The 21,814-nt window shown below is 32.1% G+C and overlaps 1 protein-coding gene across 1 annotated transcript in view; it reads right to left on the bottom strand.

Annotated features, from left to right (window-relative positions):
* LOC140756125 (uncharacterized) overlaps positions 1-21,814 on the bottom strand; it is a 132,911-nt gene that overhangs the window by 63,001 nt on the left and 48,096 nt on the right. Inside the window, exon 2 of the mRNA XM_073091562.1 lies at positions 4,260-4,337. Within this exon, the coding sequence (XP_072947663.1) occupies positions 4,260-4,337 (78 nt within the window). The remainder of the gene's footprint in view (positions 1-4,259; positions 4,338-21,814) is intronic.

Raw genomic sequence — 21,814 nt, 5'->3', positions numbered from 1 at the left:
AGTATGACGCGTAGTGCGTAGACAGCCTTATTCGCTTCCAAAGTAATATAACACCAAAACACATAGAAATAAGGGCGTTATCGTCGTATAAATAACCAGAACGCCCACTCATTGTCAACCGGCCGTGTTTGTTTTAAATTCATTTGAATAAATACTTAATTATGTTAAGCATGTAATCAGGGTTTTGGAGGTTTTCATAATAAATTGTCTCAAGCGGACAGACTGTATGGCGGACGTTAATGGTAATTCAAACGTGACTCGGGTCCAAATGTTTTACTAATTAAAGCTTGGACATAAGTACCGTGTAGCAATATTGAATTATAAGTGACACATTTGATTGGCAGTCAAGAGTAATATTTGGATTAAGTCTAACTCTGCAAATCGTTTGGCATTTTTCTTTTTATGATGGAATTATTTCAGAATATCGGAGGATGTCGTCGGCATATGAGATCTTTACTATCGAATAAGTATGTCACTTTAGATATTCTGAGTTACTGTTCAGCTCCAGTATCCATTGTTCAACATAGTGTCTGTATCTAGACTCTATACAAAAAGAGTGTTTGTTTTTAATAACAAAACAAGACCTTTTTACAAAATCCGTATGTCTTTTTGTTTGTTGTGCGTAATCTCCAAAATGGTAGGATCGATTTAAACGAAAGTTTCACTGGCAGTTAGCTGATGTTATAAGGAGCAACAAAAACTTAAAATCTATTAAATCTTCCAAGTATTTACAGTTTGAGATGCGTGTGACACCGCGGGTACAACTCGTTTGGTTATAGTGGTTATGAATGAAGCTACGCAAGAACAGAAAACATATGGATTACAACATAATACAGCTACATGACATTAAGATCAATGCTATATTAATTATGGGATAAAAAGCCATCATAATTCTAGTATTACCGCTTCTTTCCCATAAAGATATCATATTTAACAAACGACTTTGTTTTAGCCATAACAATTAATTCTTATGATTTACGTAACTACGAGAACAAGAATGAGTACAGACGATTTATAATATAACCATAATATATCGAATTAAGTAAACTAATATATGATTGGGACCTTTAGAAAGCCGAATTTTCTTACGTTAACCTTTTGTTGGGTTGATAAATTGCTCAATTAGGAGCGCTAACGCGGGTCACAGAGCTGTGTTTCCAACTGACTTGTCATGCTGGCAGCGAGTAAGCGACAGGCGATTTACTTTTTTGAAGCTTACTCAGCTTTAAGTTAGTGGAATTGAAATTACTAAAATGCACATAGTTTGTTATGATTTATTTAATTTTGTATTTCTTTATCATGTTTTAAATAATAAGATCATACATTACAAATAAATAAATATAATAATAAGTACTTGAACAAAAATCTTTTAGCACTTTTCCATTGATTTACATAAATATTGAAAGAGGAGTAAATTTTGAATTTTCTAAATACATTTTCTATGCTAGGTAATTTCGCAAACTCTATAATTCCACCTAAAAATTTAAAAAGCATATATTTGGTTGTGTTTTGCACATCGTACGTGTCAAACACGACCCGTGACAAAACCAAATCATATTTCTGTACAATATAATCGTTTCTCGCGTGTGATCGAACACATTCCTCAATCTATATGGTAGAGTAATACGATACTAAAGGTAGCGAAGGTAGAGTTATGTGAAGTGATTTGCTGCTTAATAAATTTAGGCAAGATGCGTGACTTTTAAGCATCTTAATCGAAATATTTAGATGTTGTGGTAAATCACTAGAATATTTTATTTTAATCGCGCGTTTTATTTCATATATCTATTATTACGTAAAAAATTAAGGTGTAACGACCTATATATTTTTTCTGTCTTATTATTTTTAAGTTGTTTATTGTCGTGTTATTTAAAATGTTTCTAATTTTAATATTGCTTTAAATTAAGAATATGTGTACCTACATACCAAAAATAATTTGAATAAATATTTAAAATGTGATTTTTTGTAAATATTAAACATAATTATAAGCTTTAACACACACATTTGAATTATTACCGCTTAATTGCAATAGCTTGTGAATGTAAAAATCTTATAGTATACAAATACAATTTGCATTAAAAAGAAAATTCTAAAAAAATGTCGAACATTAAGCACATAACATTGGAAACAGCGCAATCCAGTCCCGAGGTCCGTTATCGCAAAACCGCGTAAGTCGGCGCGCGCACTCGACAGAAAATTGAATCGAGCGACATTATCGCGCGACAAAAACTCGGCAAATTGATTCGGGGTAGCAAATTGCTTGCGGTGCGACGCGCTCCGACAATTTGCAGCGGCTGTATTACGTGTGTTCATGGGGACAAGGAAAGAGACGAAAAGAAATGGATTTTGTTACTCGTACGATGAAAATATTTTTGAATATCATATTTTTGCTATATATAGTAGTGAAGTGTTGGGTTAAGGAGTATAGAATATAATTTTTTATCCTTATTAAAGTAAGTTTGATAGGAAACAGTTGTACTGCAAAGAAAAAGTTTTTTTATTAATCATTGATTTTTGTCACTTTCAATCGGTTCTTTATCGCACATCTATGCAAAAAATATCCTAACAACTGGAAGAGGAAGAGAGACACACGTATCTCTATATTTTAGTTAAATATAAGTTAGTACGACTTATCTACATCAATAAACCAAACAAAAACAACATATTATTTAATAAAATAAAAACATGTGAATTTATATCTGCTTTTTGAAAGACATCGATGCATGTCAATGGCAACCAGTGCACTTCCCTTCACACGTAATAGGCGCTAGGCGTCACATGTCATTAATCATACAACATTACTTGTGACCGATAGCAATAATAATAAATTTGATAATAATTTATAGAGACCACTTCTTCTTCGCAACTATTTACACGTCAAAGCAAATTTAAATTTAACACCACTAAACAAACTTTAATTTTCAAATATGATAAATAATTGAAGATTGTCTAAAGTTCAATATTTTTAGACAATATGACACAGCTAAGTAAGGTCAACAAATTAAGTTACTTACTTAATTTATTGCTTACTAGCTGACCCGGCAAACTTTTTACCGCCTCAAAATCTATTTATCAAATATATTTCATATAAAATATAGCCTATGTTACTCGTGGATAATGTAGCTTTCGAATGGTGAAAGAATTCTTAAAATCGGTCCAGTAGTTTTTGAGCATATTCCTTACAATCAAACAAACTAAGTATAAAATAAATAACTAAGTATTTCCCAAAAAATGATAAATATTGTTGTCTTATTTAACGTCATGATAAAACCCGAAACATTAATTGTGTAACGTGTTACGTTTAAAATATATTAGTTTACTTTAGCTATTAACAATATTAGCTGTTTCTACGTCATTAAATACCAATCGGGATACGTAATTTTTAATTAGAACGAAATATTTGTTTTGTACATAACACAAAAAAATATTTCACTCAGGGAGAAAAAATAATTATATAGAAAACAAAATATTTTTAAAACAGTCAACGTATGTACTCGACTATTTTCATTTTACAAATTCTACAGTTATTTACCTAATGGTAATAAAATTGATAATAAATACCGATCCCTAGGCTTGACTATGTTGATTTATATGATCCGAGATTACGGGGTCCATATCGCCATTCAAGCGTCAATCTCACTCGATCTAAATGGTTCTGTATAAATTGCAACTTTACACGTAGCGTTTTATATGGATCGGCTCGTTTATATTCTAAAAGAGGTTTAAAGATAGATAATGTATATTTAAACGGGTTTTAAAATGTAGTTTTGTATGTTGTATTACTTTATAATGTAGAGCAAAAATGGGTTTTGAAAATTTATTATAAAAAAATTATTCAAGTAATTTAAATACATAGATAAATTTTATTTCATCAATATATCTTAAGTACATAATTTATTTTAAATAATTATGACAAAAGATAAAGTTTTCAGGTAAAATTGAACTGCGAAATTTATGGCTAAAAACTGCACGTGCAGGTTGAGCGATTTGTAGCCTACGACTTACATTAAAGGTGGTTATAGTTGCATTTTTAGTATAAAACTTTTAAATGTATTTTAAGACTTTTAAATACAAATTTTAATTTCCATTTATAATGTTTAACCATAGCCAGATATTGCTAGAATGTTACTATAAGGGATATAATTTCTTTCCGATTTAATATGGCAGTACTTTGTGTTATTTTATTCTTCAATAATACTTATCATATACTCTTTCCTTATTTATCGTATTATTGTTATAAAGCATTGTTAGATATTTACCTTACATCCTTCGCAGGTAAATGCGCCGAAGTGGAAGCCTGCTGCAGGCTCGCCACATACTTTGCACTGCTGATTCATCTGAAATGTGAAAGGTAATATATTATAATATCAATTTACAGGATTTAAAAATATGTAACTTGATTTTTTCACCGAGTTTGCCTAGAAACAGTAATTTCCATTTTTAGGTACATACATTAAACGAAAGTTTGTTTTAAAAAAATATCATATAACGTTTCTGAACACATTTTGGGAATGAGTCTTTAGAATGAGAAGGTCACATAAAAAAAGTTAACTGACAAAATTTTGATTGCAATTTTTAATATTTTATACTAAGTAAGTCAAGTGTTAATTTTTGTATATATTGTTGTAACACCATATTAATATAGTACACAGATGTTTTATCACGGATTTTCCTGGTACGTTTCACAAAAAATGACACCATCAAAACTAAATATTACATAAAAACAGCTTCAATATAGGTTAATGTTACCATTGTAACTCGATAGTATCTCGTTTTTATCTGAACAATAAAAAAATGAAATTTTAAAATTTTAGATATAAGATTCTACGTGAATACTACTTTTTATATTTCAAAATACTTAATTAAATAAACAACAAAATACACAAATAAAATAGCTTGCAAATTAGAAAATAAAAAAAATTAAAAAGATATTGATACACTTTTCGCGCACAGACAAAACTATTATATATCATTTAACCTATTCTGAATTTATAGATAGTAGGTATAACTTATTGCAATTTACGTGGAATTTTAACTCTCAAAAAATGAATGTTGAGTCTAAAAAAATTATGAACATTGTTATTTGTTCTTTAAAATTTCAGTGCTCCCTAACATGTTAACTCGCATGGTTGACGATAATAAGTCTAACAGAGTGAGAACCAGTAGTACTCCCTACAAAGTGTGGAGCGGTCGAATTCAGCGAACCACTTCTGATTCACTCGGAGATCTCAAGTGTTATGAATCACAGGAAAATCAGAATTTGCTAGTTAAACACGATATTCTTTAATGTTGTCTACATCACTGTGTTCCTTATAATATTTAAAAATATCATCGAAAAGAGGCTTTATTAATATCGAGTCAAAAATTCAATAACTAACCTACATGATAAATTTTACGGTTAATTTACTAAGATCTAAATAAAATTGTAAATAATTTTCAAAAGAAAGTTTCTACCTATGCTAGTTTTATATTTCTCTTATTTAGTTTTCATCTGATAATTTGATAATTTTGTAATTATATTCATAGTCTCGATGACACTTTAATTTATTAAAAATTAAGTAACTAAGCCTAAACTTCCAAAAAAATCCAAACCACATCATGAAACCTACAAAAATAACGCCCAAGGATGTGACCACAAACTCTGCTCAGTACGTATATAGAGTGAAGTGTGTTCGAATTCTCTAAAGTGAATTTAAAAGTGTTCGAATTCAACGAACCACTTATAGTGTTATGATTCACAAGTGGTCGGAGAATTGGGCGCCTCGTGCTCCCAAGTAAAAAGTAAACATCGAAATTAAGCAAACACAGTCGCTTTAACAATAATACTCGATGGCGTGAAGTGTGATCGAAGGTCGAACGGTAAGTGTAAGGCGCGTTCACAGTAGTTATGTATTTTGTTAATGTCACCTATCGTTTTGTCTAAGACAAAAGTAATAGATGAGCATGAGCGACCTGATCGTAGGCTGGCACTGTCCATAGGTACCTGTAACCAAGTTCACATAGAACAGGCTCCTATCGGAAATTCGTTGAGCCGATGTTGCCCGTTCTGAGGACTAAAATAGTCATAGGCATCCACACCCTTGCACCGAAATACAAAAACTGCTTCACGCTAGAAATTGGTGTGGAGGTGGTATCGCTCCTTTCAAACTTTACGGGATATGTCACTTACACTTTGTATATGTAACTCTAACACTAACAGAAAATTCACAGGTTAAGTAGATTTAGAATCGTGAGCTTAGCAGTTTCTCATAATTATTATGATATAAAGGATTTTGTCAATTTATACACACTCTTATACGAGTCCATCTAGGTCTATGATAGGATTAAGTTGTATACTTGTTCTTTTGTTACTTATATTATAAAAACAAGCTACAAAATTACATGCGCTTCATACTTCGACTCTAGTATGAAAACCGCTTAACCAAGCTGTTTTGACATGTCACAACATAATCACGTGCTGAACGTTTGCAACATTCCACATGTTTTAAAGTACACATGTGTAGATTATTCAACTAGTTTAGTTCGAGATTGATTGGATGGGTACTCCATAAACATTGGAACCTTGGTCGTTAGTCCAATTGGGCCTTTCAAGTTGTTTGTGTTTCGTTGTCCAAATAATTAAACGTAATGACGTGGGTTTTGATGTAAGCCGTTTTATGTAGAACGAGCGAAACGTTGTAGTAACAGAATTATACAAGTATATTTAGCGAGTTCGTTTGCAATGTATAATTATATTCCCTGTAATTGGAGGATGTTTAATCAAAATTCAATATCTACAATTCTACATATTTATATGTATTAAATCTCATACGAAAATTACTCTAACTACAAGCGCTAATTCCAAAAAATACAAAAAATTATTCATTATAATACCGATGCATAATGCAGTAGAGTTCTCGTAATATTTTTAAAACAAGGAAGTTTACCCATCTGAAATTGGCCAATGTAAAGACTACCTTTATTCTTCTTTATTTTGAGAGGAGACATAAGCGCTTCAATGGGCATAAACAATTGTACAAGAAGGAAGAACGCAGCTAAAATGGAAATCTGTACCCTTAGTATGAGTTTTTACAATAATGACTGTTTTGATATTTGTTTACGTATTTGCTCATACTTTTCCAATCAGCGCACCTAGCGGATTGTATCAGAACTGATTGAAAATATATGGGAAATACGTAAACAAAAACATTCATTTTTGTCAAAACGTAAAATCTCATACTAAGGGTACAGAAATTAAAGTAGGTATATAAATCTAAAACACTCGTAAAACCCCGTGTGTATTTCAAATGTTTGTGCAAACACACAAGAACTATTAACACGATGTTAACTTTATGTAATCGTTCTGGGTACAAACTGTTTGTTTTGCGTTACTGGTTCAAGTGACACGACTGTTTGGTTGTTACGTAACGCAAATTTGATGAGTTGTGAGAAATACATTTCCTAACTGATACTTCTGTTGAAACAAGTAACTTTAGGAATTGGGATTGGGGATTGCTTGGCTTGGAATTGTAGGCGTGATTTCTACAAAAAATTGTTTTAAAAAGTATATTAGCACTATTGCTTTGCCTAATGATTTGATATTGGGCCTTCCACCCTGGGAGTCCACAGTTAACTTCAAAGATACAAATACGTATTCTTGATTAAAAGTTAGGGTTTAGGGGATTAAAAGGTTAGGTAGTAGAAAATTAATTATCACCTGCTTTAAAAATTAATGAAAACACAGGCTACATACACCCTTGTTTTTTTTTAACAAAAACCTAAGTTTTTTGCATGTGATTTTTTACAATTTGCACTTAGCCAGCATTGTGGAAATGGACTAAGCTTTACTTAGTACGTTACTAAAATAATATGCCAATTTGTCAGCGTTAAGAGATGAATAGACATCGTTAGATTTACAGCAGATGACGATTTTTAAATGAATAAATAATTACTTTAGTATTTAGCCGCTTTTGTGCTGTTACTACAATATTTAACGTCATAATATAATAAGATCGCGAGTAAGAAAAAATACATACAGAACACGTATTATTTTTTATTTATATACGTTACAGGTAAACAAAGAAAACATCCGGCGAATTCCATATTATTTGGAGTCATTCGTCATTGTTTGAGATAAATATCAACAGGTCGAGGTGATTGTACTTCATTTGTCTCATTTCTGTTTTTGGAAACGATATCGCTTTATACATTGAGAGCGCATTGAGGCTTTTATTTTTTGGTGTTCTTTTGACTTTCAAACATATTGATCGTGAAATTGTTGTATGGATCGACTCTTATAGATACAATTAATAAGAAATTTTACTCTTTAAAAAAATAGAATTTTTTTAATGTGTCTTAAACTATGGTTTTAACTCATTGAATTGTATAAAGCTTTGTACATATTAATTAAAATTAATATTATATTAATTTCATGTTAAATTAAAGAATTATATTTGCAATGATGCTTTTGATGAGGTACTATTCACTGGTAAATATTATTATTGGTATTGAGTATAAGTTCCACTGCGGCGTCACTATCACTACGCAAAGTGTTCTTCTTTTTAATGTTAAACGATGCTGTATTTCTAGTAACTAGTAAGATAGAGATACCAAGACGCGGCGTTTCAACATAGTCCTCGTAAGTGGCCAATTTTGTGTGCCATCTTCAAGTATTTGAGAGTAATTACAGATGTACAAGCAACATTGATTAACTGATTAATTATTAGTCATCGTGTGGAATATAACTTCATTAGCTATTTAAATTTCACAAGAAATAGATAAAAGGCGCTAACGGCATCAATAGTTCCGAATATCTCAAAAACGTAACGTGGCGAATGACATCGCGTGCGCACAATGTGTACTTTGCTAAACCGATTTCCTCGTCCAGTTTGAGAACAAGTTCACATATTTCTTCAAAAATTAAATAAATGTCCGGTAATCACACGTTGCTAAGGATGGCGTGACTGCGCCGTGTTAACACTTTTTGGTTTTTTTACAACTGTTTGTAAGTTTATAATTTTGTTGCGATTCAGCGGGTTTCGCCCTTCGTTTTGACTTTTGAGATCGGCCTTACTGATCTTTAGTGAGTTTAGTTTAGTTAAGTAAGTCATAGCCTTGAATTAAGACTGGGCATTATAATACAGAGTTCCCTATATTCCATCCGAATGGCCTCTATTTTTATAAAGTTACCTCCTGCTTTAACTATGAATAAAAATTGTGTAATAAACTTACACACCAAAATATATTTTCAAAAAGTTCAAAAAGGACTGTAGACTATTCCAATTCGCACGTGGCCAGCGCCATTTTTTTGGAAATAAACCTCTTATAAAAGGACAAAGTAGGCCGCGTAAGCTCATCTTATAAAATGTGTTTGTAATATACGGAAATACGCATTAAGTAAAGATAAAGTTTATGAGCATTTACAACATTATTCAGAAAGGTAAATGCTATTTCCTGGTATTAAATAAGATAAATGGATGGGTAATGATAATGGATGGACGGAAAATATTCAATAATAGAGAGTATGAATAATATAATGTGAAAACATATTCTACTACTGAATCTAAAATACATTAATTATTATTAAGATTAATTTCACACTTTTAATTTGAAAGGTAGTAGTATCCCAACGCCATTAGGGAAGACATTTTAGCGTGAAGCGGTTCTTGTGTTTCAATGAAAAGATTTTTATGCCGGCTGTTTTAAGAGGTGACCAAGTTAGTCCTCAGGAGTCTCAACACATACGAGATCGGCTTCAATTACATATATTGTGCAGAGTGTTAATACGAGATGTCCATGCAACGACTACTTATCTACCTACCTATGCGTGGTGCTCATTTGCTAATCTTACGAAGAAAGAACAACGAAATATAACTTTCAATCCTTTTTTACATTTCAAAAGAAAAGAACTTAAAATATCACGCGTATACTAAGTAGGTACGTGGTTGTTAAAATTTTGAGATAGCGTTATTTTCCGTTTATAAAATCCAGTTACCTCTCGTCGACAAACAAACGGACAGGCGCTGTTATTACGCAGTGATGACGGATTGACTGCGCCCAACAGTGCAGTTATTCTGCAAGCGGTTCTTTTCGGAACTTTTGAGATTTTTCCTTAAAATGTAGAGGACGTGATCGCAAGCACCGCACCGTTTTAGTTACGCTTTAATATTTTCCTCAAAATTTTTGTGAAAGTGTTTGCTGTAAAATACGTAATAGCTATAACAGTATCATTCTTATATCAGTCTCCATCGTACTGTTGCTGTATATCTTTAGTATGTCAGCGATATATTTATATCAGATGAATTACATGCTCAGTTATTACGTGATTTCTTTTTTTAAAGCAAAATTTTGATCTTAAAACGTTATTTTAATAACAATTTCATATTATAACAATGGTTCAAATCACGTCGGACCATGCAAAGGCTTAGGTTCGATTCCTGGCCAGTCATAAATCTGACAGGAAAAAATGTCTCTTCTAAATATAAACGTTTTGCAGCCGTTATCCGGAGTAAGTACGCGCTCTACCATTTATAAAACACACATTTTATTAATAGTATTCTCAATACAGAATATATTTTTTGTCTTCGCAATTAAAACTAAATGCAGAATCACCCCACTTGTTTAACTCAACAAGGCGTCAACACGACAGCCTGTAGGCTTTTAATGGATTCTGCCCTCATTTAAAAAGAGCGCGTTTTTCAATTAGCAACGAGGCGAAAGAACTCATAATTTTGATATTTTAGACGCAATATTTAATTGACGGATACGTAGACCTCTTTTGAATTCATTTTTGAAATTACTAATATATATAGGCTCTCCATTTTTTACAATATGCCAGGCAATTCACAGTTATGTGAAAATAATAATCTGGTCACAGTGACTTCTTGTGTTCAGTACTACATTCCATTCCATTTGACGGTACGCCATTTGTAAAAAAACATATTCATATCAGTCAGCACACATTTTAGCTCCTACTTGTACCCAAAATCATTAACAACAACACAATAAAATATAATACATACAAAGTAATATAATACTATGTAACAATGAAGTTAAAATATAAATTACCTCCAGCGAAATGTACGGCAGATTATTTATCAGCGCCGAGTGATTTCTCAAGTAACCCCTTAATTTGTTCATCGATCGATTCTTCCTGTCAAAGTCACATTTATAAATCGGGCGGATGTTATCGCGGCCATCTCGCGAACGAGTGAACGAATGAAATGATATATCAAAGTCCCGAATATGGGATGCCATCTTAATAATTTTATCTGATTTCTGTGGGGACTTAATTAAGTAATTTCTGGTATTCGGTGAACTTGCGTTGCGAAATCGATGCTTGATTTAATTATCACTTAGTAGATAATGTGTTGTTTGATTAATTGAACGTAAAAATTACTTATAAGTAAAACTTTTAATATAAGTCATCGTACATTAATTTCATTTCCTTTACTTCGTATAACCTATTTATCTTTGTTTTATTTGAATACTTATATAATAATGATGGAGGATAGAGGATGATAAAGATTATATATATTAGGAACGCCAGTGCAAAAAGTTAACTCCGCCTTCTAGGTAATTAAAATAATTAAGGTCTCAACGAAATTATGAAGAATCCCTAAGTAGCCCTATAAATACTTAGGTAAACGCGGAAGCATTTAAAAACAGCACGGACCTTACCAAATCAGTCAACTTAGCATTCGTTTGAACCTAACAATTTGCTTTGTCGTCCCACCATTCACACGTTTAGCGTAAAAGGGAAGGAGATTGGCAAGTCCGGACGTAACATCGCATCAAGTAACGCAGGACTTAAAAGGAGGGCTAGACCAAATGCGGCGGAGTGGCACTGCTTTGCATGCCCTGCCTTACTTACAGCTTCAAAAACGGACTGAGAATTGTCTCACGTACGTTTGGAATGATGGGTCCTGGTGAGGTGCGTTTATAGACTAATTTAATAAGCTAATCATTCGATTTTTTTAAAATACGTTTTTTGTTCTATTGGCTTTAAAATTTCCATTTTGTAGCATTATATAATATAGGCATACTTAAAAACTTATGCAACGACAATAGTATATATAGATTAATGTTGTTCTTATATTAACATCTACATAGGTAATCTTACCTCATGATCAAACAATTTATGAAAGTTTTATATTTTCAACATTCAAAGTTTTATATTCTCAACATCCAAATATAAAATCGCCTTATAGATATCAGAAAACTATCTCGGTATCTGTATAATCGTACCTAGTAGATAGACCATACGTCATCGTCAGTTTTCCGATTTCGTTCCTCGTTCGTGGAATAAACTGAATTTGTTACACAAACACTAACACTTTTCTACAGACAAAACTGTCTATCTAGATCTAAATAGGTTAGATCGGCATCCCTATAACCGTACAGTGGACAGACCGTACGTCATCGTCAGTTTTCCGATCTTGTTCTTCGGCCGGCATTATCCAACGCGGCAATAGTAGAATAAATTGATTTGGTTTCACAAACACTTAACACTTTTCTATGAATGAAAGGTCTACTAAAGGTCTAGCTAGTGGAACCTGGTGGGACCATAATAATGTCATCGTCAGTTTTCTATCTACTTCCCTGGACGGTGTTATCCAACACGGCAACAGTTGTGAATATTTTTTTTACACAAAATACCCAGGGTTTTTCTCAAAAAATATCTCTATTCAGATTTATAACGCCTATATCGACATCCCTATAACCGCACCCAGTTGACAGACGATATGTCATCGTCAATTTTCCGATCTCGTTCCCTGGCCGGCGTTATCCAACACGGCAACAGTTGAATAAATTGAATTTGTTATACAAACACTTATCGCATTTGCGTTCCTAAGTGGTTTTCTAATTGAGGTTGCAGTAAAAGTTGCTGGTTTAATGCTTTACAAATATGATTGATTAGTTATAAGTGCCAGGAATACTAAGCTAAGGTACGTTATGTGACTGAAACGAAATTGTTTGCGGATTCTAAGATTTCTATTAGCATCAGTCAATATTGGATTTGTTCGAGTTTAACTTGAAACTGTAGGGCGAGGATCATAGAAAGCATAAGGTATGCTTTCTATGATTATAATAATCTATGTCTAATAACGGGTATTTTAACCTATTTTGGTATTATGAAGTTTGTTTTTTAAGAGCGAAAGAAACAGAATACATAATAGTATAATACATAATAACAGAATACAGAATAATAGTTAGTAAGGTGAAATAATAATGATAAAATAAAGACAGATTAAATGATAATTAATTTCTAATACGCTCATAATCATAACTGTGAAAATCAGATCCTACCCATAACTTAAGAAAAAAAGCTTTAGAAGATCAATTTCAAATCACGCTTTAACTGTTTCTAGATAAATCGGTCGGGTCTTAGTTTAATTCCTTGTCATTTTTAATAACCTGATTTTCGAATCTAAATTGAAAATAGAATGCTCAAAGGGTAACAGTTCCGAAACGTTTAAAATTTAAAGCTGATCCCCTACCACCTGTCTCGACCCAGTTTCGACTCGAACTCGATTGCCATAATAAATTTCGAGTAGGCGTGCCGATCCAGCGATACGGCTACCACGCGCATATTTGGCAAATGTATGAAAAAGTCATTAAGGGATTAAATGGCGATTGTCGATAGTGCCAGCGGAGTGGAGTGAATTAATGGCGTCGGTTTGGGTGAAGTAACGGTTTCACGGAGTCCGGAAATTGGTGTTTTTATATGAATATTATCTTCTACGTATACTAATACATACTACATATTGGAAGAATGTGGGTTTGTTCGTCTGAGGTTATAATATTCTGATATATTCGCAGTAAAAATGTGACCTATTTTTATCAAGGATCGCTAGTTTCAAGTTGAAAACGTTTTGGTTAGGATAATGAGTATGTGTTTTAACGTTGTGATAAAAAATAAAAGAAAACGAGAAAAAATAGTTAAGAATAATTAAATATTCATTGTTTATTAATGAATACGACGCGACCACTTTATCTTGATAACTCGATAACATCACCGTGTTTAACTTAGATTAATACTTAAAAAATGTATAACCCAAATTCTAGTTACGAAAAATTTAAAATGTTAATCCTATCACCATTATTATATTCAATTGATTACCGATATGAATAAATAATGATCGATTCGAGTAATTAAAATTCATTTAAAAACAAGGTAATTCCGTTTCAAAACGAAAAACAAATTAACAAAACATTTTGCATAAGCCACAACGCACAGATGTTTCGTTTTATAAATGTAGCTAACGGAACTCGAATTCTGTCGACTTATTGTAAGCCAGAACATGTTATAAATAACATAAATTAATTAAAATGATAGATAAAAAGAAATCGAGCCAAAGTGTAGTTCGATGTTCGGACCAAATAATCTTGTAGGAAATCGTGTTTCGTACGCCAATTTGCACATTTTTAGCTAATTGATGAAGCGCGCGCAGAAACCGTTGGTTGTCTTTTATTCGTCATTGCTAAAGGATTTAATCTGAATTTATTAAATTTCTATATGTGTCAGGTTTGTAGGTATTGCAAATAGTTTTACCTGACTACGAAAGGTAACGTTTTTTGAGCGTATGTTTGTTGTATTTTGACATAAGAAGTGTCGTTAAAGTCATCTAAATTGTGGGCTATAGTTTTAATCACTTGGGTTTTTTAAAGTAATTCTCTACTAATACTGTACACATTCATAGTCTAGGTGCTATTATAAAATGACTTAGTTAGGGTATAAAATGGCTTAGTTATGATATGATACCACCCAAAGGTACTACCTCCATATGGAAATTTGAAAAATAGGGAAACACACTATTAAATCGGAAACTATATGTTTATACTTATATGTGTATAAAAATATAAAGAATACTCGTATAATACAATAAACAATATTATGTTATCTCTTTATTTCATACTACGGCGCAGTAGTTAATAAATATTTTTGTGATTTTTTTTGTGTCGTAAAGAACTATTTCTATTTTAAAGTCAAACTAACTCTACATTGTATCGACATGTCATTAAAATTTATAGAAACAATTGTAAACAATAATTTCGTAGTAAGACATGTAACTATAGTAAGTCGTTTTATGGTAGTGAATTGAAAAAGGCGACAATTCCAGCTGGTGTGAAGTAGTAACTACCTCACCTTATACCGTACCAGTATAATGGCCTAATTGATATCAATTTTCACAATTACTTACTTATTTTCATTTCCATTACAGCTGATACTTTAGTTTTTGTTAAGAAATAGCTGATCGATTTCTTACGCTATAAATTCTGTGTGCATAATGTCGAAGGTTGATAGGAAACTCTGACATTTTACGAAGTTGCTTGAAAATTTTTGACTTATTTTATTGTTCCTAAATCAAAATTATAAGCATTTTTTCCCAACAAGCTTTTGTATACCTGAGTAATGCTCTAAACATGGTTCTTGATTATTCGCAATCATCATCAATTTTTACACACTAAGTGTAATATATATTAATTTCATTGTATCGTTTATCATCTTTATTAGAAATTAACTTACACTTGCTAGAACCTGAGAATTCTTTAAAAGAAGTTTTCAAAGCCGAAATGCCTCACTCTTAGAGGTAACTCGTGCCTAGCAGTGAGACAGTACCCATACTGTTTCACTTTCACGAATATGTCATTACTACAAATATCAATAAATTTTAGTTACATCCAAACATACTTGTAATAGCCATTTCAATGTATGACCAATTTCGCAACCTACAACACCCGTCAATCAATCTATCAACAGGTAGGCGACAAATGTCGGCCATTGAAGAATTGAGTGACGTGGATACCCTACATGGAACGTTTATGCACATGCTAATTTCGCGAATAAATTTACTGGAGAATTTTCTACTAGATATGTAATCGGGTTATTAGGATATAATAGGAGATACAAATTATTATGGGTAGAAGTTTTATTAATGTACCTACTGTTTACGTTTAGTGATGTTTTGTATGTCGTTTGTATTGTTACATTGTTTTATTGTAAGTAGGTAACATTATGTTATATTTGGTTCTACAACTACGGGTTCGGTTTTTGTTTATGAAATTGAATGGACAATCGATAGAGTAGATGGCAAGTGATCATCATTGTAAATAAAAAATAAATTTGTAGTCCAAATAGATATAACTTCTAGCTGACGGCCTCAGATAGAACTTATATCTAGTTACTATACTTTTTACCTATGAGGACTAATTCCCATTACAAATAATATTTTTTACTAATTTTACTAATTTTGCCTACCAAGTAAACCAAGTTCAAAATTTGACAATGTTTTGGCAATATATTAGTTAAGTTATAGTATAGTTAGTTGGAGCGCCTCATACTTCTCTCTCACCACAACGTTTACCACAGAAACCTCAATATTTTAGCCCATTTATTTCTAAAAATAAGAAACTACTAATTTACCGAAATCGATCTTGCAGACATCTCAATCAACCCCCAAATGTCACTTCCAGTTAAAACCAATTTGTTGGTTACGTTGTTAAAATTCTTCCCCAAATTGTCGTTTAATAAAAAAACGATTTTAAAGAAATCTCATTAACGCGTGTAGAATATGGTAGTTATTACAATTAAATTGCATATTGACGATCGCTATCTGTAATTGAACGGTGATACAGACATTAAAGGACGGTTTTTTAGGGTTCCTTAGACTCTTAAATGTAAATATTTTTAAATCCTAACCATATTTTTTATAATATAGGAGTAGCAGACGAGCATGCAGTCCACCTGATGGTAAGTGACTACTGCCGCCCATGGACATCTGTAATCAACCCCAGATAGGATTAGATATTCCTACCTGAGGTCGGCCACAGATGCGCCGCTACCCCTGAAGACTAAGCTGGAACGCCTCGGAAAAGTATGTCTCCCTTACCACACCCATCAAAACAGAACACAGCGCCTAACACTGCTGTTATTAGGTAAACATAGGTGTGACGTTGGTGCCGCTGGAGTCGAACCACAAAGGGTTCTACCACCTTCAAGAATATTGTATATAATAGTATATTGATAATAATAATGGTTCTTTGTCCCATATAGTTTTAATTTTAATGTAGTAATAAAATTTAATGTGACTGTCACATAAATTAATCTGAATCGTTTGTTAAATACCAAAGTCCCAATAATTTATGTTTTGTAATTAAATTTTGTAATTAAATTTATTTGTTGTAAAATTAATTATGCTTGCTGATGTTATGTTAGTATGTTTATTGGTCACAAAATATACATTTGATTTACTTAGGGATTAGCCCTACATAATGAGTAGTGCTGTTCACATAATTTTGACCCAGGACTAAGTTTCCAATCCAACCGGAATTTCTGGGTCCAATCAGTCCTTTATTATAAGTAAATTTGTATTATAATTTGCTGTTGTTGCTTAAGTTCTTGAAATAAATAATCTGTCTATCTATCTGAATAATTGGAAAGCAGCGGTGATTCAGTTGTTTGATAATTTGTTAGTCATTATTTTTTTTATTTTAAGAAGAAACTTGAGAGTGAATGCTAAACAGCTACTTCATTTCCAAAAATAATGTACAGCTACCAAACAATATTTTCTTGAACATACGAGTATATCCTAATAGCAAACTCCAGAACATTAATTTGGTTATGAGACACACCTAATTTGATACTCGAAATGTTTTTGTTCGCATATTTTAGTCTCAGTCATTACCTCTAAACGGGTCGTGCCTATAACGAAATATCCAATTTGAGACATCAATCTTGTCAAATCGGCTTTTTGTTAGCGCAACTGTCAAAAATGACCCTAAAATAACTAGGAGCAATTTAATTTGACATTTTAACAGCCAATCGGTTAGTAACAGAAAGAATTACAAACGAAACACGGCTTATCCAAATTTAACAGTGGTTACCAAAAGTTACGAGGGAAAGTGCTGACAGGTTGATGTAGCCACGCCTTGAGACAGGCCTATCAGAGCATAATTACAGGCTTTATTACAAGCGAATAAAAGCTCTCGGAATTCGTACGGAATCAATGAAATACCTCGTTATAGTATTGAGAAGTGTATTTGTTTCGTTTATTTTGGTTGTTTGTGGCAGTACGGTGCGCCTGCGGTGTACGGCGCCGAATTTCGTTGACAGCTCCGTGGGTGCGTTTTGCTTGCGTCTCGTTTACAGTGACGTGACGTATAACGTTCGGTGTGTAATTGATTTTTGTTGATTTTGTATTACAATTACATTACATTTTGTAAATTGTAAAAAATTAACTCTTGCTCATAAATACAGTTTAATTGTATAAGATTGTTAACTGTTTTATTGCAATATAAAACCTAAGTAAAGGTATTAATTAAATCAATTAAACGCTTTCTACACTCACAGCCCCACACTAGGATTCCCTGTGCTGTGGGTGCCATGGACACACACATAGACAAATACACAAACACCCAGACCCAGAAACAGAAAGCTAAATTCATCATTTAGATATCTGTCTGGCCGGGAATCAAACCCGGGACCCTTTGCGCGTCAGACCGGTATGGTAACCGCTCCGCCACGCGGGTCGCGGGTTTGTTATTTGATGATAACTATTCTTTGCAGTTTTATTAAAACTGCATTTTTGTCTATGCATGCATTTTTGTCTCTTTCTGAAAATTTTCAAATTGATGAGACTTTCACATACAGTTCAATGACGCAAATTTTGTACAAAAGACGCCCTTTCCTTTGTATAGCTCTACTGAAATCTTTTCTCTTTATGTTGCTAACGCCGAAACTATTTCGAAAATACTATGTGACGTGCCTACCAATGGCCCAACTGCTATACTTTTCACGCTCGTACCTATAATTCGCTTTTACACGGTTCCGCTCCAAATTTTGACTTACTGTCACAAGTACTGGAGACTCGGTTATCTTTTGTGGTAATATGACCAAAAAATTAAAACAAGACGCCTATTACGATTTCTATGGAAAATGTGTTGGACCTTTCTTGTCTATGAGGTGAATGACCAATACTGGACGCCGTGTTATATGCACCAGTTTTTCAAATTTGACTTAAGTTTTGCATACGAAAATAGGACTTATTGTCATAGTTTTTAATAGAGGATTAGCGTAAATTGCTTGTAGCTTCCGGTATGCTGTTGCATGTTATGCTAATGATTTGCAGATTCGTTTTTATACGTCACTTATGACATTATTCGTTTATAGTCGTTCGTAAAAATCGCTATCTGAGATCCTAAGATAAAATTGGTGAGAAAGAATTTGATCTTTTATGTGCTCTCATAATGTGACTAATAATAGGAATTTGTAACTATTATTATATACTAAACAATATTACGAGTATTTAACTGCTACTTTTTCTCTTATATTATTCTTACCTCGCTAAAAAATCGCATACATTTTGATTCAATTTCAATAATTTGATCAAATTTCTGTAATAGATAACAAATAAATAATTCATAAATAAAATGTAGTAAATATGATTAAATAAGCAAATAATTAGCAATAATAAATAATTTAAGCAAGAATTCGCAAATTTTCGCACAGAAATTAATGACAGTCAAACTCGAAGCCTACTTTCGAGTGAGGTAAAAAAGGTCGAAAGTATTCAATCTAAACTAATTACCCTTCCCTGAAGGGTTCAACTGCCTTCTCGTGAAGCGCAGAACGGGTTTGTGCGAACAGTTTTTGGATACGGAAATTCATTAATCAGAATATGCCCGCGGGACGCTTTACTACAGAGTGCGAAATTAATAGAATAGACGACAAAAGAAAAATAAAATCCAATGTATGGAATTTATTTATGTCAGTTCTCTCACAGTCATTTCAGTTGTCACTACTCTATGACCATCTCCAAGTAATATTTAATTCGTACTTGAAGCCACAGGTGAGTTACTAGCTTATGACTAAGTTTGAATACCGGTTTAAATGTCTTTCGATGAAATCAGAACACAGTAACCCTCTTAACGTTATTATGGCGGATAAAGATAAGACAATTGTATTATAGTTTAATCCCTAAAGTTTTATCACCTTTATATTGGTATCAACTTCTAGTCCTCTTACCTTATAAAGCACGCACGATCATTCCCTTACAGTACCATAGTGTTCTAAGAAGTACTATTATTTAAGTATAAGATATTTTTTCAAAATTTAATTTTAATGTTTACTTATATCGTATTCGTTTCGAAGTCGGTTGTATATCGTTAAAAAGTTATTTCCTTTATGAGACTACGCGAAATTATATGAACACATATAGATCCCAAATATTATTTATAACACGTGTATTAATAGATAACAAAACTAATTAGTCGCGTCCGCCCATAAATTTATAAATGAAAGTGGTTTTTGCGTAATGTTATATTATTTTATTAATAAGATATTATTTTTATAGTATTGCTCTTATCTACTTGGGAATAAAACTTTCAAAAGACTTTCATACTCGTAAAATATATGTACGTATATAGTATATAATCTATGGTTTATTATATGCTATGGTTTTATACTTAGAATACAAAATTATATATAGCAGTAAAAATTTCGATAAATTAAAGAATTAAAAAAATATATAAATTTAAAATTTCAATTGAATCTTTCTAAAATTCTAGCGATATTTTATCAAAAACATTTTTTTTTCTTTTTTGAAAAAAATATTCAATAACACCGCTATTTAAGTCCTTATTTTTCCGAACCTGTAAATGATTTTGTGTGGGAAAATAATTGAAACAAAATTGCAAACATTACAATACTTCATAACGAAATAAACGACTAAAACGCAAACTTATGACATGCTAATTAAATTACCACGTTTGACTGACACATTGATAGATTGGCCATGATTTTTATAATCTGTGAACTTTGTCCTGACTTTTTGACATGAACTTTTGATATCATGATAAATGAAATATGCAAAATACCACGAAAATGGAACATCTAACGAACAGTAAAGATCACTGTAATTAAATGCACTGTTCTCGTACGGTAGCAACACAATCGAGTTTTTCGTCTATACAATTGGTACTGATGGCTTATTCAAATTTGATGCAAGAAATGCCTATTGTCTCACTGAATAGGTGTTCGCGATGGACGAAAACTATTGTATCGCTGAAATATTGAAGCTGAATTCCTGTGATTCTATAATGCAGTATTTCATAAGGCATTTGAATAAAGTGAAATCAGCTAAAATACCATATTTTTTAAATATGTTGTGGATGTTTGAATATTTTTCGGCAATAATAAATTGTGAATGAAAATTCTACTTTTGCCAAATAGATTTTCTATATATGTATATCCTTTTTAACTTTATTTTTGCCTGTAACTTTTTATGCCTTTAAAATAGGAAATAAGTTATATTATATAACTATCCCTAACAGCGTGACTGAAATATGAATATTGGCTTAGCGATACTTGGCGGTGAAACAGCTGCCTAAAGTAACACTTGGTATTTGCATTATCTCCCGATACAAGATGACTACGTCATCCAATTATAATTAATTATTGGAGCTGTCAATTAAAGATCAAATGAAGCTTTTTTGATAATAATTCTTCCCCGAGGGCTGATGTAACCTATGTATAGATAGCAAAAACGTTCGAGTAGACATGGCGTATACAATGCAAATTTATTTAAAAATTCAACCAAAATTTTAGAATGACTTATGTATAATAAATTGACATGTTTATAAGTTTATTTTATGAATTACGTAACATGCTTGAACTTATAAATTTGTAAATTTTCATGTTAATTTTTATGCAAGATATTTTTGCGAAATTTATTGCTTATGCAGTTTTATTTCGAGTTTTACTACACTAGGTTAGTAGATGGTAGTAGTATCTACGACTTTAAGTAAGCTAGGATGCAATTCATCTGATGGTAGT

The sequence above is a fragment of the Epargyreus clarus genome, unplaced genomic scaffold (genome assembly GCF_041222505.1).
Source record: "Epargyreus clarus isolate Ecla_fem2 unplaced genomic scaffold, WU_Ecla_fem_2.2 ptg000034l, whole genome shotgun sequence".
NCBI classification, from domain to species: Eukaryota; Metazoa; Arthropoda; class Insecta; order Lepidoptera; family Hesperiidae; genus Epargyreus; species Epargyreus clarus.
Note: the sequence above shows the minus strand (reverse complement) of the source record. Positions and strands in the feature narration are given on the sequence as shown.